We start from the raw sequence: 18,221 nt of genomic DNA on the forward strand, positions 1-18,221 counted from the left end.
AATTTTGTTAGAATGTACAAACTTATTTCCATGTATTTTTCAATAAATCTCTGCAACTATTTCCAAATTTCCTACTAAAATATAAAGAAATGAGCAGTGGCTCATTACCTTTCCATGGCACTATAAAATAGAAAACTACAGTCAGCGGTCAAATTATGTGGCATTAACACTGAGACTGAAATCAGACCATCAGTGCCTTTTCAACAAAAAGTTAACACGTTGTACTTAAAATCAATTCAAAATTTGAAAACAGCGCTCTGGTCATTCAGGAATTATGTTCTCTAAGGATTTTCTAGTGAACACTCACTGGTTTAAACATCGAGACATATGGGACATTCTTTTGTTTTACTTTAATCGCCTCGAGCTTCATGGTAACAAAACAGGAGATTGGATTTTTACCTTGACATGAACAAAGAAACTCAATAAAATGTCAAACTGTACCTTTTGAACATTTACATAGTGTCACAGTGTTCGCTGTTCTTCGGAGTGACGCATACACAAAGTGTTAAATTATTCTCTTTTTCTCCAACGAAGACGTAAATGTCAACCACATAAAAACTAGCAAAAAAAAAAAACAAGCCAACTGCCATTTAGTCAAGAGTGTTAAATTCAAATATACATTCAGTGTTGTTTCATTTAATATGATATCTATAATCATCATCTGTCCTCGGTCCAGTTTATTCTAGAGCTGCAGACGTCCTGCCTGCAGCTTTCAGGCCAAACTCTCCTCTTTTGTCATCTGGTGTGTTCAGCTTTGTGTTATTCAGACCTGGTGTTTGGCAGACATGTGCCAGCATTGCCAGCCTTGGCAGTTGGAACATATTGCGCCAAATACTGTTAGTGCCCATCGGTTTTATGTGTCTGAGTTTCCTCACATCATTTCATTAATTAGTTATATTCACTGATATAAATACATCCCGGCTGCCAAACAGTGTCTCTTTCAGATCAGTTGCTCTTTGAGGACTTTTACACAACATTAGTGTTATTTTTTTCAGGGTTCACATTAGAAAACTGTCCGTATCCTTCTTATGTTAAATGATCGGGATCAGTTCACCGCGTTATTATTGTTGCCTTCCTCCGCAGCAACAAACTTAATCTCAGCATTGGCAGTCCTGGAAGCCATGCTGCTGTCTCTGACCTTGTGCTTGAACAGGAAGGGAAAAGTTTTCCTGAAAGACTTTTGGAAACTAGCTCCCATAAAGCCATAAACTATGGGGTTGACAGAGGAGTTGGCGTAGGACATGCAGTTGGCCCACGTCTTGATCTTGTATGTGGCGTAATTAGGCTGGTAGTTAGGATAGAAAGACTGGAAGAGGACAAAGATCTGGATGGGCCCCCAGCAGATGGCAAAGAGAAGCACAATCACTACCACCATCTTGGAAACTTTGCTCCGGATGCTGATTGTTCTCTCAGACAGGAGATTCACCTGAAGAGACAAAACAAGGAACCCTCTTTGTAATGTTTTTGACAATATTTAGAATATGTAACAGTGTTACCAGAGTGATAACAAAACAGAAAGTTATCAAAAGAAGGAACTAAAGGACACAGAAACGCTCCTTCGGGTAGCTACAGAATCTCTTATTAGAGTAAATAAGAATGTAATGTCCTCGGGACCAAGAAGAACCATCAGTGGTTTCCAGGTGATTGCACTTTTTTGCACTTGGTGACTCGGTGAGTAAGTGAGGTTGAGCATGCAACACACAAAGTACTGGGCAACCACTACACTGAGGTTTGTTCCTGTTAAAAGGGAGTTTGTCATTCCCACTGTTGCCAAGTACTTGCTCATAGGGGATCAGATAAAATTTAACTGAATCATTGTAATTGGAGACTCAACTTAATCGGTTGCCAGTTTGTTGTATCCTGGTTATACTCGATTCATTCTAAAGACAAAACTGACCAGCAGCAACTACATCACTGTTTCTGTGGACATTTCTTAATTTCTGTTTCAAATCTGTGACGTTCTGGCTGGACACTGAATATAAGCAGTGAATGAGATTTTCTCTTTATTGTGATTTTCTGTGTACATAGACTGCATCAGATTTGCAACAGAGTTCCACAGGTTAGCGGTTTTCACCGATTTCACAGTTAATTGGTGTATTATCGCAGATAGATTGCATGTAATTGCCAGCTTGACCCCTTTCAGTGTCTTAGTAAGTCAGTTCTATCTTGTTGTGGTTTTATTTCATGTATTCATGCACCAAAGTTGCTTTAGAGACAGCAACTGACTAAGAGTGGTTGCAGACCTTTGTCGTGCTGGGTCACCAACCACTACTTTTCCTAGTGTGACTGTATTAAAGGCTTTATTTCCCCTTAAGGTTGTCAGTACATTGCAACCTTTTTATCCATTGATATTAGAGGATATTTGTTTCACTCTCTTTCCTATATTGGTGTAAATTATTGATCAGGGCATTAGTGCATAAAAAATCACTCCCACACTGAGTGGGAATGTTTGGCAACATAATTGCATAATTGCTCATAATTGTTTTCTACTTTATCCTGTCACACTTTCAATATAACACCTGTAATGATGAACATTACTCCCACTCTGTCCACAGCAGGTCTACCTGCTCATGTTCCCAAAATGTAGTGAAGTGTAAGATCTCTTTGTGTTGACACAAAGGCAATAAATTGTCTTCCTGTAACACTCGTGTGCAGAAGTTGACAGGTATAATGCAGTTGCTCTTTTTTATGAATAGGTTCCACATTGAAAAAGAAAGCCACAATAAAAAATTATAAAATGAAGAAAATTATAAAATAAAGAGTTGACTGCAGCCACTTTAAAGGAGTTTTAAAACACATTTTCAAAGACAGGGACATGAAGAGAAGAGAAGAGAGATTTTAAACTTTTAATTGGCTGAAAATTAGCAGCAGCTGGTGACAGTAATATCTCTGTGCATTAGTGGCTGTGTTTGTGAGGCACTTGTGAAGCCCAGGCCGATATAACGCCTGCCCTTACCTGATAATTATTGTCTACAGGTTCTACAGTGGGCTGGCCAACCCTCTTAACCATCAGAGTGTAGCAGAAAGAGATAGTGAGCACAGGCAGCAGGTAGGCAGCAATGAACTGGTACAGGATGAAAGCCCTCTCATGCGTCTTAGAGGGAAATCTCTCCATGCAGTATTGCCTCGGGCCGTACCAGTAGCCCTCCTCTATACGCTGGTACATTAAAATTGGTGTAGAGAGGATGAAAGAACCTGAAGAGGAGAAACATGGTTAGGTGAAATGATGGCATTTTAAATTTTATACACATACGCAACTATTTTTGATGAGTCAGGCGATAATGACACGACGTACCAATCCAAATGCAAATGCTGACAATCATGGCTACTTTGGGGGTTCGGTGCCGAAGAGATTTCAGGGGGTAGACTGTCACGTAACAGCGGTCTCCACTCATGGCAGTCAGGGTGATGCAGGTGGCTTGCACCGTCACCTAACAAATGAAGACGATGCTCATTTCATTTACATGTAAACTCAAAGTGCTTAACATAAATGACAAATACATGAAAAGATAATAGAATTAAAGATAAATTATGAAGCTGTCTTATTCAAATTAGTTTGTGTGAGCAAAAATGGTTCTTTTCCAAAAAGAAAAAAAGCTTTTCTTCCTTTTGGAGAAGAAAAGTGATCGTGCAGAGATTATTTTTATTATTTTATGAAATAATCAAATATTACTCAGAGGATGGGATAATCTGGGGTCACCTTACCATGAAACAGCTTGTGAGTCAATTTTCAAATTAATTTTGACCCACTGAAAATGGGGGCTATGAATACAAAGGGATGTAATTCTTAAACTGTTAATACTTTTGTTAAATCCCTTGAATGAAAGCTGAAAGTCTGCACTTCAGCTGTGGTGTACAGATGTGAAATTACAAAATGTGTCCAAATAATAATGGACGTGATTCTAGGTACATAAGCTATTGTGCTTTAGGAAAGGAGAAGAAATATTATTTATGACTCTCAGATGTTTAACAATACAGCTGTGAACCAAGAAAATTGAAAAGCAGAAATATATTAGATAAAGTCTATTTAGCTTGGCTAACAAAAATAATAGCTTTAGACAGCTGAGTCCTCATTCTGCTCCATCTGTGCTTTATAATGTTACATCACCCACAAGAAAGAAGAAAAACAACTAAACAGTGAGTAAGCATACAAAGGGAAAACATGCTAGCAAACAAAACTGGGATAAATGACCAAAAAATAAATTCAAATGTAATCTTTCTAGTCTACTTTCAGAGAAGATATCCCTACAAGCACCACAGATAAATCCATAACACAGCTATGTGTTCAGTGGAAAGACTCAAATTTAAAACTAGCTTAAAATAAAAGAAATGATAATGTTTGGCATTATTTCATATTGCACATTTGTGGAAAAGTTGCAGAAATATGTAGAGAGTGTTCCAAAACAGTATCCCTTGATGTAAGTTAGGCAGTGGTGGTGTCTCAAAGAAAGGGTCTGGTTGGTCAAACAGAATAGGAGGAGAAGAAATTGGCTTAACACTGGATCCATAAACCAAACAGAGACATTAAAATGCCAACGCACCTGAATTATATTCATTTTAAACAGTCAAACATACACATCGCCATGGCCTCCAGGATCTCTAGGATGTTGTTGTTGTTTTTTGCGGTTTCACTCTTTCTCGCCAGGGTGGAGTCAGACTATGCTCCCCACCTCTGTCCTCGCCTACTCAGCTCTACTCACCTGTCACCCATCTGCTGTGATCCCTCACCTGCTAATCATCACGGATTATTACCCTCAGTGGAGTCTGCTTCCTTGCTGAATCGTTGTGCTAACTTGTGTCAGTGTAGACCCTGCTTGGCTAGTGAGTTCCTTGTGTTTCCTAGTGCTTCTCCCTAATCTGTTCTTTTTGTGCAGACTTCCCTATCCCTACCTGCTTCTCCTGCCCTGTGGACCCTGAGTGGGTGTGAGTGAGCGTGAGTGAACTTTCTTGGATTGGATTTGGAGGTTTTGTGACTCATGGACTGTGTGAAGAGGAGTGTGAAGGTTTCCCTGCCCCAGACATTCTCCCCTTAGATTCCCTGGAGCCCCCTTCCCCTGTTGCTGTATACATTTCAGCTGGTGTGCATCTGTAAATAAACCCCTTTCACTTTTCACCAGTTTTGAGTCCTGCACCTAACTAACTTTGACACAAATGTGTTTCTTACAAGAGCTCTTACAGTTTGCTGACAAGCTATTAGAGGAAGCTCTTTTCTTATAGTGTCTTGCAAACTTGTTTTTTTTTTTTTTTTTGGCTTTATATTTTAATCGCTGGTCTCTAGAAAGCAGACGTTCAAGCAGCTTTTTTGTCCTTTATTTCAGACTCCCTCTCCAGTTTTTACTAATGGGCTTGCATGCTTTTAAGCTGCAGATCATTCAGAATGGTAAAGAGCGAGGGATAGAACCGGAGAGGACGCGTACAGAGGAAGTGCAGAGGAGGCAGCATTTGTGATGAGTGTTTTTCATTAGCATATGAAGCAATCATCCAACTTCATTTTTAATGGAGTTCAGTGATGCTTGATTCAATTAAACTTGAGCTAATCAGAAGAATTGTAATTGAAGGCCAAATATAGAATTTTACTCGCACATTAAAGTTTGACAAACTTTTCCATCTTACACAAAATTAAAAATGACTGCATTTAATCATTACTTATTATTAACCTCTGGCTCTCATCCACAGTGTGCCTTTTATCCTGTCTTCCTCCCCTCACTAACAACCGGTTGCAGCAGATGGCTGCACCTCCCTGAGCCTGGTCCCGTCGTAGGCTTCTTCCTGTTAAAAGGGAGTTTTTCCTTCCCACTGTTACCAAGTGCTTGCTCACAGGGGGGCATTAGTATTTGATTTTTTGGGGGGAGGTTCTCTGTGTAATTGACGGTTCTTGCAATGTAAAGCACATTGAGAAATGAAGTGAATTGAATCAATATTCCCACTAGGACTTATAGTGGTGTTCTAGAGTAAAAAAAAAGAAAAGAAAAAAAGCCTCAAACAGATGCTTTGTCTTGTTTCATACGCAACTGTGCATTGATGTTCAATGGAGCAGGATGACACAGAAAGCAAGCCTAACACTTTCTACCGTCTTTGTTCCTTTTGGATACATCACCTCTGTGGGTCTTAGTGGGTTGTATGTAGGCAAACTAATCCATTTTTTGTTTTGAAATATGTGGAGCAGGGTGAAAAATGAGGGGTCTGAAGTTCCCTCTATGCTCTTTTACAAATAGGATCTAATTTTGTCCCTCTTTTGTCTATGTGTCTGCCTCTTTCTCTCGCCACCTCTCATCTGCGACTACGAAGCCAGCTCACATTACCCTCCAGAGGTTTTGTGCACCAGGACTACAGGATTTCAAAAGATATGGTGAGAGAGAGAGAAAGGGGTCATCATGAGTTCAGTGTTGAGGCGGCTGAGGAAATGGATACCATTTTTCCTATGTTTTGTTTTTTAAGATGTCTGGTATATTAGTAGCTCATAATTTCTATTCTACTGTAGTTTTATTTCTTTTTAATGATGGAAGAAAATGAGGGAGGAATAAATAATAAGAATCTGTTTTCTTTAAGCTTCCTAATCTTTTTTATTTATTCAGTTTAAACATGGTAATTAAAATCATAGGGCTACACGGGGGATATTCTCCTAACATTCAGCCATAAGCTTCAGATAAAGCTGTTTACATCAGTGTCTTAAAGTATTTGAGATCTGCAGTCTAATATTTATATATAAGATACATTTAAAGGGACAGTTTACTTTTATTCATCTGAAAAAAATCATCAATACCAGTCCATTTTGTGATTTTAGCTTCTCAAATATCCATCTGTCCATCAGCTGGGGCCTGTGCAAAATAGAAATAGACCAAGAGGCAGTTCCACGCCCTTGAGAGCTCACCAGTTCATCTCAGGGTTCTCAAGCACACACTCTCATATCCACACCTCAGTCAGTTTAGAAACACCCAGAACTTAATGTACATGCCTTTGGACTGTGGGAGGAAACCAGATTACCCAGAGGGAAACCCCTGCAGACACATGGAGAATCCCACAGAGAAACGCCCAGCCAACAAGGAGGTTTGAACCCAAGCGGTGCTAACCACTGCACCGCTGTACCTCCCAACAACAGTTTTCAGTATTTTTTTAATCTTCTCCAGATTTAAAATGCGTAAAACTTCTGAAGATCACATACAGCTTGGACTTTAAAAAGGTTTGAAAACTTTCATTAATACATTATTCAAGAAAATAACAGGCAGATTAAATGTTGACTAAAGTCTGTGAAGAGCTAAAAGTTTCCTGCAGAGATCTTTGATTTAACGTAATCAATGCTCCTCTCAGACTAATCTTCAGCCTGGTAATAACTGGACATGAAAATACATCTGCTAATTAGACTGGAAAGATGAAGGAGCAGTATCCCACCCTAGCAATGTAATCTTGCTTCCTTAATTTAGTTTCAAACAGCACAACGGGGCAGGAATCTTTGATGAAGTGTGATGGTATTTTTACACAAACCTTCTCCTAAGTGGGCAATAACACATCTAATTTGTGGTTTGAAATTGGTGAATGTGAGTGTGAATGGTTGTCTGTAACTCCATCTTAGCCCTTTGTGAGACTGGTGGCCTGTCCAGTGTGTACGCTGCCTATCACCTTATGGCAGCTGGGATCAGCTCCAGGCTCCTGAATTGGATAAGCGAAAGAAAATGGATAGCCGGTTGGATGGAATTGGTATTGACCAGTAATCCTATAAAGCCCTTAGACATTCCCTGCTATTCTACAATATAATTGTACTATCCGACAAGCAGTAGTTGGGTAATCTGTCATCACGATCCTTTAACAGAGGCTGGATGTAAACACAGCAGGAATGCGTCACCCACTGTTACCCATCGACTGTTTTTTTTAATTAAACTGTGGAAATTTTAAGACACTAATAGCACTAACAGCTCTTATTTCTTGGAGGAATTTGAGAGATTAAAGCAAAGAGAGTGGCCACTTCTCTTATCTCGTTACCTAATTACCTTTCTCCCTTGTATGCAATAATAAATGATGGTAGGCTAGCATAATAGAAACTGACTTGAAGGTTTGAGATGAGAAAATGGTTGTCAGATAAGAGAGGAAAACGAGACAGACAGTCTTGTTTGACAGACGCTTTCTGCTCTCAGAATAAAAAGCTTGGTCTTAGTCATCAAGACACGCTCACAGACCACGTAGTCTGATTGTTCACATCCATTAATCAAATCATGCCTATGTTTTTCTTGAGTTTTTTTTTTTTGAGGCTGACATCTAAAAATTTTAAAGTGTTTCTTTTTTAAGTTTGACAGAATATCCACTGCATGTCGAATGAGATGAAATTTAATCAAATTGCCGCACGAAATAGAAAACTAAATACATTTACTGCATACTTTATCAGCCTCTGATATTGAAGATTAAAAAAAATGTTGGGGAAAGTGATTTTGCTTGTAATGACAAAGTGCTTATTAACTGAACAGGAGCTGTGGGTCTCTCTGAGTGACTGTATCTGGTTCGCGGTTGACTTTGTCATTAGAGTAGTCAGAGAACTGGTTATTAGTGCAAGGCTGAGTGTAATTAAAGCGTCTGCTCGTTGTCAGACACTATGCATTTAATGTTGTTTTTAACATCTTTTCTCCGTGAATAAGCCGGGCGATGCTAATATACCTTGGACAGCCTCCCCTCGTGATGTACTTGTACAAGGAAAGAAAAAAACATGGACGTAATTGGCACATTCAAAAAGTTCCGCAAAGAAAGAGAAACATTATCTTAAATTGGCCATTATTCCTCTTGAGTCATCTCTTTGTGTAGCTCTGCATCACTCACTGTGCTCCAGCTGTTTTTACATCCTAACCCCTGTAGCTCTTCAATATAAGTCCTGTGGACCTGATTCACTTCATTTAACTTGACTTTTATTCTAACCCTACTTTCCTACATCTCTCATTTTGTTGATGATTTGTGCTGGATATACACCGATCAGGCAGAACATTATGATTACCTGCCAAAATAGCCTTGGCTAATCAAAGCAGGGATTCCAATAGAGCCCTGAAGGTGCGCTGTGGTATCTGGGATCAAGATGTTACTAACAGATCCTTTAAGTCCTGTAAGCTGAGAGGTGGGGGCTCCACGGATCAGATTTGTTTGTCCAGGTGGTACATATCAAAGTAACGTCCACATAGATGGCAGAACCCAAAGTTTCCCAGTAGATCATTACATAAAGCATCGCACCGCCTCCACTGGCTGCTTCCCATAGTGCATCCTGGTGTCAGGTGTTCCCCAGTTAAGTGATGGATGTGCAGCCGGCCATCCACGTGAGGTAAAACAAACCGCGATACATCAGACCAGGCTACCTTCTTCCATTGCTTTGTGGTCCAGTTCTGATGCTCACGTGCTCATTGTTGGCACTTTTGGCAGTGGATGGGGATCCGTTTGGGCAGCCTGACTGGTCTTTGGCTGAGCTCCATACACAATCAACTGCAAGGCACTGACATTGTTCTATCAGAGCCAGCATCATCTTTTACAGCCATCTGAGCTGCAGTAGCATCTGTTCCATCGGACCAGACGGGTCAGCCTTCTCTCACCACGGCTCCTTCCTTTACCACATTTGATAGATGTTGACCTCTGCAAATCAGGAACACTCCACAACAGCTGCAGTTTTTGAAGATGCTCTAGCCCAGACGTCCTGCCATCATAATTTCGCCCTTGTCAGACTCAATGTTTAAAATCCTCATTCCCATTTTTCCTGCCTCTAACATTCTTCCTGCTTCGATGTATCATGTGTCAGTATATCGAGTTAGATATTTCCCTCGGGGGAGGGTTTTGAGTAAACTAGAATTAAAAGAGAACAATTATCAACTGCCTGGAAATATGACTCCAAACAAAAAGTATTTCTGTCTAGTGAGTGCATAACTAGACACTTGATATGATAATGGTGTTTGTAGCTATTTGCACTGATACTAAGTGGCAGGATAGTTTAGTAATATTCTCCAACACTGAATTCACAGGTTGCTTTCACACAGTTTTCATCAGTGACTATGTGTCAATAACAGATAAGTTCAAAATCTTGCAGCTGACACTTCCAAGTTAAGGATTGTTGTGCTATTCCATCCACATTTCCAAATTTAGAGCAACACCTTTATAGTGCAGCTGAAGCCATGACAGGTAGCTTTTGTCATACTGTCTACAGGTCGTTTTCCTTTTTCTTTCTTTAGGTGGTTTGTCTGCTGGACAGGCTTTTAGTTGTGGTTTGTTCCATGCATGAAAGGTGAAAATGGCTTTTTACCCAGTTTGCAGCTCCTCGCCGTCAGTCAGTGCCTTTGATAATTCCAACCAACAGCAGCTGTGCAAACCTATTTTATTATGACACTCTGAATATTTGTTATACTTTTTTTGGCCTCTCACTAATCAAACAAAACAATTGAGAGGCATGATTGATTTAAGTGGCTGAAATCTGTTTTGAATTCCTGGATTAGATATTATAAAGGATCCCACGAAAATAATGTTTTTTCATTGGCACACGGTGTTCAGTAGCCCCTTTAAATCTTGATTAATGTCTGGGTCTATGGAAGCATCGTCTCACGTAACATCTTCATCTCCTTAACAGAAGATTCTGTTATTCTCTTTTGTGTCCCCTCCTTGTGACTGATGCTGATTACTGTTATTATTCTCTGTCAGCTGTGTATGACACATCTTGACACGTTTGACTTTTGAAGCTGTAGAGTTTGACCTACTTTCATTGTCATTTTTGAAGAAACTCTTTAAAGTCAACAATGGCTTATTTTGGATTAGCTTTCTTGAGAACTGTATTTTTATGAGGATGAACTGTGACCACCTTCACAGGATTATATAGATTGATTTTTCTGTGACAATGCCGAGCTGGCTCACTGTTTTCATGGGAGTGGGAGTGTTAAAGCCCTGAATGCTGTTACTGTGAGAAAGTTAAAGAATCCAAGATCATTTTAAGGGAAGTGTTGAAAATATAATATTCACATGAAAGCACATTTCTGAGCTGAGAAACAGAATAGTTGAAGTGGTTCAAAAGATATTACCTGTTGCAGAAAGGCGACAAATTTGCACATGAAGTTGCCAAAGATCCATCCAGGGAGGGGGTAAAGGGTGGCGGTGAAGGGGACGCAGCACACCAAGAAGATGATGTCAGTGGCAGCCAGGTTTGCTGCACAGGGAGAAAAGATAACGATGTATTTGATGAATGTTGTACAGTCTGCAGAACAGTGTTTAACTGAAAACGCTTGAAGCCAGTGGCATGGATTCTTCAACAATCCTGGAAAAAGCAGAAGGACTTCTAACTATCATCCCACCTTTCTTCTTTTGCATAACAAGTCTTTTTAAACCATCTGTGGGAAAATGGATATGGAGGCACGCAGTCCTGTTTGCAGTAACATCAACTACTAGGAACTAACAGCAGCGTTGTAAAGTTTAGTGCAATCTAATGCAAGTTTGCAGTCTCGCAGGCGTGTACAGTCATGGCCATCCAAAAAGGAAAAGTTTTCATAGTCCTGTAAACATCCTGATAAAACTAAGTACATCCTTACTGCTTGCATAGGAATTAAGAGGATAAGCAGCAACCAGGTGCTGCTATTCAACACTCACTTGATTAAGTGATCATCAGGACGTGTGACAACCTCTATAAAAGCTGAAGTTTTCACAGTGTGCCAATCTGAAGCGTTAGGCTGTGTTGCCAGGAATGGGCACCACAGCAAATTCACCCCAAGGTCAGATTGCGTAAGAAAACCCAAGAACTACATCTTGAACTCAGTTAGCATTTTAAATGTTAAAGTCCATGACAATACAATTAGAAAAATACTGCCTAGATTCGAGTTGTTTTGAAGGACTGCCAGATGAAAGCCTCTTCTCTACAAAAAGTATCTGAAGAAACTACAAGACTTCTGGAATAACATCCTTTGGACAGACAACACCAAAGATGCACAGGGCCACATCTGGCAAAACCCAAAACGCAGCATCAGCACAAATACCTTATTCCAATTATGAAGGATGGTGATTATATGGGCTTGTTTTGCAGCTGCGGGACCTGGGTACCTTGCAGTCATTGAGTCAGTCATGAACTCCTCTGTATGCCAAAGTATTCTAGAGTCAAACACAAAGCCAACTGTCTGACAGCTAAAGCTTGGCTAAAATTTGGTCATGCAACAGGATCCATCACCATGAAATCATGAAATGCTGTGGAGGGGCTTTAAGAGAGCTGTGCATAAACAAATACATGCAAACCTCAATGAATTGAAGTAACGTTGCAAACATGAGTGAGCTAAAATTCCTCCACAATCATGTGAGAGATTTATAAAGAAAATTAATACTTCAATTTATTGCTACTAAAGGTGGTTCCACAGGTTACAAATATGGGGTGTATTTAGTTTTTCACAGGACTTCACAGACTCCAGTGAAGACGTTCTTTTTCACATGACCGCATGAAAGTACAGCTATTATAAAGGTTGTAGTGCTTTGAGTGAAGTGTTTAGTGTCCTCTTTGGGGTTTTGCTGTATTGAGTCATTAAAAAAATGTTAATTCTTGAACACTAGATCAGCTTAGCAAGTTTTCATAATCCAAAATAATCTTTATGCTGCACTGCGATTCAGCACGCAAATTTATTTACTTTCTGAAATAAGTCAGAATTTCTGGCTCATATAACAAACATATGCACTGACCTTAAAACACACGCCAGAAACAGGAAAATGCATAAAGCTTCCAATTTAAAGGTAAGAAATATAAAACTGGCACATTTTTTCAGGTACTGATAGTCTGCTTCAGAAGGAAAATGTATTTACATGATGATGCCTTTAGAAAATCAAGACTCAAGCTGTTACTTGACTGCCGGCAGGTCATACAGTACACCTACACACACACACACCAAGCAGAAGTTAGAGCATAAACCTATATAGCCTGCTTCTGGTGTTGTCTTCATTTATTCACCATTCCAATATGCCACACACTACTTCCTTTTGTTTTAGTTGATCTAATCACAGTGTAGCTACTGGACCATTATGTCGAGAGGATAGGCAGATGGTGCAAGCCCTAATGAAATGTTGCTGAATATTAAGCTGTTTCCATGCTGCGGTCTTGAGGTATATTATCCAACATGAAATTCTTGTCATATCCACAATGCACTGTGCAAAGAGAGACGCAAATTTAAGCCCCTGCTGAATGTGTAAGTCTGCTAACTTACAAAGAAATGAACATTCTCTAATTTCTAATTGCCTCCCTCATTTTAATGGAGAGACACAGAATGACAGAATGATTTGCATGTTATTAAGTGAAATAAGTATTTGAACCCCTACAAAGCGGTCAGAATTGTGGATCCCAATGATTGGCTGTGTACCACATCAATCAACCAATTACAGATATATTCCCAATCCCAACTCATCCCAACCTCCTTCCCTCAGCCAGAACACTGAAGATGGGTTTTCCAGCTTTTGAAAAAGGCCATCAAGGGGGTGACTAAAGAAGAAGCACATAAAGATAATGGAGTGGCCTATCCAGTCTCCAGATAGTCTCCAGACCTCATTCCTGCAGAAGATCTGTGGAGGGAGCTCAAGCTTCCAGTTGCCACGTGGTGGCCAAGACAGCTAAAGGATTTAGAGAGTTTTTGTAAAGAGGAGTGGACCAAACTCCCTCCTGAGATGTGTGCAAACCTGGTGACCAACTACAAGAAACGTCTTACTGCTGTGGTTGTCAACGAGGGTTTCCCACCGAGTATTAAGTCATGTTCTTCTTGGGGATCAGATACTTATTTCACTAAATGGCATGAAAATGAATGTATAATTTTATGTAATGTGTGTTTTTCTTGACTTTTGGTTGATATTCTGTGTCTTTTGAAAATGAAGCTACCATAAAATTGAAGATGGTTCATTTTAAAGTTACACCTTCGGCAGGGGCTGAATTATTTCCCCCAGTCTATCTTACTTTATGTGACATTTAAAATAAAATATTTACACCTATGTCCTTTGGGATAATCTGCTTGCCTGTCTGCCTCGTCCACTTAGAGTGCATCATTTGTGTCCCCTAGCTGTAAAGCTCCACACTTCCTCAGTCTCAGTGGAGCTTTTCTTTCACAGGCATTTCTGTATGATTTGTTTCATTCGCCACACAGTACCAAGCACTTACCCACTCACACACTCTCACCACTAATGATATCGAAAGCCACTGACTTTGTCTGCTTCATGATTAATTCATGTTTTTGCAAAACAAGTACTTATATTTTGACTTTTTCCTCCATCTCACTCGTCTTGTCATGTCACTTCCGAGCTGTCTCAGGCAAAGTTAACTGTTACAATTGTGACCAACCACAATTAAACAATTAGCAGTACATAAATCATGTGGTTTAAATGTCCACCGAAGCTCTGACTACACTGGAGACAGCAAACACGTAGTAAGAAATCTTTTTTTCTTTGATTCCTTTCATATGAATCCCCTGAGCATTATCTGCTAAGAAGAAAACCTTTTGCAAACACGCACAGAAAAGGGAAGCAGATTTTAAGCTACGAGGTCTACTGAACCATGAAAACTGCTTGCTTGCAGAAATTAATAATTCCAACCTGTATGCAATGAGGATCCCAAAGCACCTCCAACATGATTATTATTATACCCCTTTAATTAGATTTTTTTCTCATAATGTGGATGGTCTTAGAAATAATCTGCACTCAGTTGGGACTCAGGACATGTCTGAACACCTGCACCTTCCATTAAAGTGTGTTTGTCTCATTTGTTTTCATAAGTACAGTTAATGCTGGCTTTAGTGTAAGTGCAAATGCCTGCTTGGCTGAGTTGACAAACCAGCAAAAAGAAATTTCACCAGTCAAGTCTCAGACTAAACAATAAATGATGATGTACTTGTGAAGAATGTGATTCAAATGAAGGGTTAACTTCACAAAAGAGCAGAGGTATTGAAGCAGATAAAAACATCAGCAGCATTGTTTAATTAAACATCCTTATGGACAGACTTAATCTGATGTATGACTCAAGCAGAAAACCATGCATATGCGGTTATCTTTGAATCTTGCCCTGACATGATTTTCTTGCTGGTCATGTAGGGGTATTGCAGTCTGGGACATTTAAGCATCCAAGCCCCCATTTTCGTCTTTCTTCTCAGCCATATTCACTGAGGTAGTGTCTCATTTCCCAAACTGCACGTCCTAAACTCCTCTCCTTGGGCGGTAGTCCCTCCCATCAGAGCTGAGAGTGGAGAAGGCGAGTAAACAGGCCTCGGAGCGATCACGTTCAAGCAACCTCAACTAAATAAGACATCTGGCACAGTGTAACAAGATATAACTTTTGAATCGCACACATACAGGAAGGGTTTGATTATATTAAACAACAAAAACAATGCCTCCTCTCTCCTTTGTCCCCTGTATTCGTTTTTTTTTTTAGGACTTAAAGCATCATTCAGCATGGCGTTTTGTGTTTGACTTCCGGGTCACAGGCAGGAGGACAGAGGAAGGTTTTGTTGTGTGATTGTGTCCCCTGCTCTCTTCCTGACTCAGATACAACCCCTTGTGTCCTGTGGAGTCAGTGTATAGCTGTCTCCACTTGGCAGTCAGCACTGGCTACTGCACTGAAGAGAGGACTTGGCTAGCCCAGTGCTGGACCAGCTTGGCAGTGTTATATCAGTGAGTGGTTCTGTTGTGTCTCTTGTTGAAAGGAGAGTGTACTTTACATTTAATGATCGCACTTGACTTTTTCCAACTTTCCAGATTTGCCGCTGACTTTCTTTTGTTTCAGACTTTTGGCACAGAGGATTCAGCATCTCTTTAATTTGAATGTTTTAATAACATTCACCTTGTTTCCCTCCCACACCCCCAGCCCTTTTTTGTGGAATACAGCATCCGCTGAATACTACCTGTTGCCATGACCTTGTCCTTCATAAAGTTTGGCATTTTTTACATTTCAAATTTGCATTTAAAGGTAGATTTCAGTTTTAAGTTGATGTCTCTTCAGGATAGATATTTTTGCTGTTAAATGAAACACGCTGAAATAAAAATATAATTCATGATTTACTTTTTTGTATTGATGAATTTAATATCATGAATCCTTGGAGCTTTATTTGCAAATAACCTCTGCACATAGCGATAAATAACTGATGCATATTTCAAACCATGAACCACTGAGTGAGAAAAATATTTTTCTGGTGCAGATAAATTTTAGATTCCATGTTGCACTGGTCCCAAAACAGCAGATAATTATTTTTAAAAAATGTTTAATTTTCTCTTGTTTCAAGAAAGACATTTGCATTAAGTTAAAGGACACGTTTGAGCACCTGTCATTGTCGTTAATAATTAAAGTGAAATCTTTAATCAGCACAGACATTTTTCCAATGAGCTGTGCACTCAATCTGTCAAATGGATATTCAGGGAAATTTGCACTTGGCTTTCTCGTGATCCCCATTTGAGCATGTGATGAAATTTTACAGGATAGACGAAAGAGATGTTTAATAACATAGCTGATGTTTATCTACCTCCTGTCCATGTGAGTCACATCTCCTATGCATCATTATCTTCTTCTAGTCTTTGTCCATTTACCAAGAATCATAAATACAAACTTGCACATGGAAGCTTACCTATGTAGAAGTTGGTTGCCGTCCTCATCTGTCTGTGTTTTGAAATGACATAAATGACCAGAGAGTTGCCCACCAGTCCAACCAGCATGATGAGAGAGAAGAACAGAGGGACCAGCCAGGCATCCGTGAAGAAAGGATGCGTGTCTCCTTCCTCCTCCTCATCGTCCTCATGTCTTCCTAGAGAGAAGTTTGTTCCAGATCCATTGATCCAGACCTGCTCGGTGGAGTTCCACAGCTCCTCGGGGGAGTACATCTTGACAGGAGAGGGGGAATAATTGTGATGGACGCGAGCGGGTAAATGAGCAGGTTGTATGAGGTCTAGAACCAGTTTGAAGAGAGAGAGTGTGCAGTATGCAGTCCTCTCTGCCCTCAGGCAAAGAAAATGAGAGAAAAGCAAATAATAAGGAGGGAAAAAGTCTGGCAGGAAGACCGCATGAGACAAAAGTTCAGCAGCGAAAGGTATATGGGGTGGCAGATCGTAGGAAAAACACCAGATACGAGATGAGGCAAAATTGAAGTGAATAGCAAGCAGTTTAATCAAAGTGAAAGGGTAGCAAGGTAAATTAAAAGGTGGAGGGATGTAATTCAGGAGAAAAGGGGGTCAGGCAAGATGGAAAAAGACTTCTTAAGCTGCTCAAGTGTCGGACTCAAAGTAGGATCAAAGTGATAGAGAAATTATGTCAACAGGTCACAAAACAATAGGAGGTGAGCAGGAGTGGATAAAGGGCTTCTTTTCTTTGAAGCTTGTTGGATGAAAACTGCCACTGCCAACACTGCTGAGCTTTAAAGCTGCTGTTTTTCTGACTCGAGAGATAAACGTCCGTCTCGATAGCCCTGGGAAATTATTAACAACCGAGGTTATGCTGACAGGCACACAGATGTCTTCTCCAAGCTCGGTCATCAAATACTCAGAAGCAAATCCAGTGTACGTGCAACTCCCTTTTCTTTTCTTTGAGTTGGTTTTCAGCTGATTTGTCCCCACTGTTCCACTTCTTTGTAGTAAGGTCCACAATTCAATCCATCACCTAACCTTCCATCCAGGGATTTTCCTTTAGAGGAAAGGATAGTAACTTGACTAAAAGATAAATACAGGCTAGTAAATGAGTTGATATTTGCTCTCTAACCCTGACAAAACTGTGTCTGACAAAATGGTTTGTTTTTTAAAAAAAAGAACTGGGAACAAAAAAAACCCCCTCAAGCATCATCTGCTGTGCATCCTCTAAGCAGAGCTGCGTTGAATAGAAATCACGCTTCGCGGAGACGGCAGCGAGCAGAGTGAAAGAGGTGCTTGCAGCTTTATAGTATGAGCAAGAACGCACAGACGCAGTGGGAAGAGGAGATACACGCACACACACACTGAATCCGTGTCAGTGTGTTCGTGTGTGGGTTTCTACATGACTTTGGGATAAATAGCTGATGTAAGGGTCTCCTAGCAACGTTATCCCTAAATCTTTTAGTAACAATTGGCAAAAACACCCTCCAACCGATTTCACCGTGCTCCACATGGAGTTACAATAAGATAGCATTTTAAAATACCTTTACACAGGCAGACAGGAAACATCAAGAATATCACTGTTAAATTGAGAAAGCTGTCTATTTAAAAAAAACCAAAAACCTGCAAATATCAAAGAAGCCGTTTCTAAAGATATTGATGTTATA

General features: G+C 40.0%; 1 protein-coding gene across 1 annotated transcript; it reads right to left on the reverse strand.

Annotated features, from left to right (window-relative positions):
• Positions 1-335: 335 nt before the first annotated feature.
• Positions 336-17,859, reverse strand: kiss1ra (KISS1 receptor a). Its single transcript, XM_084912468.1, has 5 exons — positions 16,563-17,859; positions 11,025-11,149; positions 3,296-3,431; positions 2,957-3,195; positions 336-1,426 (listed from the first exon to the last, which is right to left on the reverse strand). Exons 1-5 carry the CDS (start codon positions 16,813-16,815, stop codon positions 1,046-1,048), a joined length of 1,134 nt encoding a protein of 377 aa, XP_084768594.1. The 5' UTR covers positions 16,816-17,859; the 3' UTR covers positions 336-1,045.
• Between the last annotated feature and the right edge of the window lie 362 nt (positions 17,860-18,221).

The sequence above is a fragment of the Perissodus microlepis genome, chromosome 18 (assembly GCF_051167445.1).
Source record: "Perissodus microlepis isolate ML-2025 ecotype Zambia chromosome 18, ASM5116744v1, whole genome shotgun sequence".
In the NCBI taxonomy this organism is placed as follows: Eukaryota; Metazoa; Chordata; class Actinopteri; order Cichliformes; family Cichlidae; genus Perissodus; species Perissodus microlepis.

Excerpts from the sequence above, each read along its gene's own strand:
- kiss1ra (XM_084912468.1), bottom strand. The coding sequence starts at position 16,815 with ATGTACTCCCCCGAGGAGCTGTGGAACTCCACCGAGCAGGTCTGGATC. Across the intron at positions 3,432-11,024 it reads TTGTCGCCTTTCTGCAACAG|GTGACGGTGCAAGCCACCTG; the intron begins GTAATATCTTTT and ends TTCATTTGTTAG. Across the intron at positions 1,427-2,956 it reads CTGTAGACAATAATTATCAG|GTGAATCTCCTGTCTGAGAG; the intron begins GTAAGGGCAGGC and ends TTGTCTCTTCAG.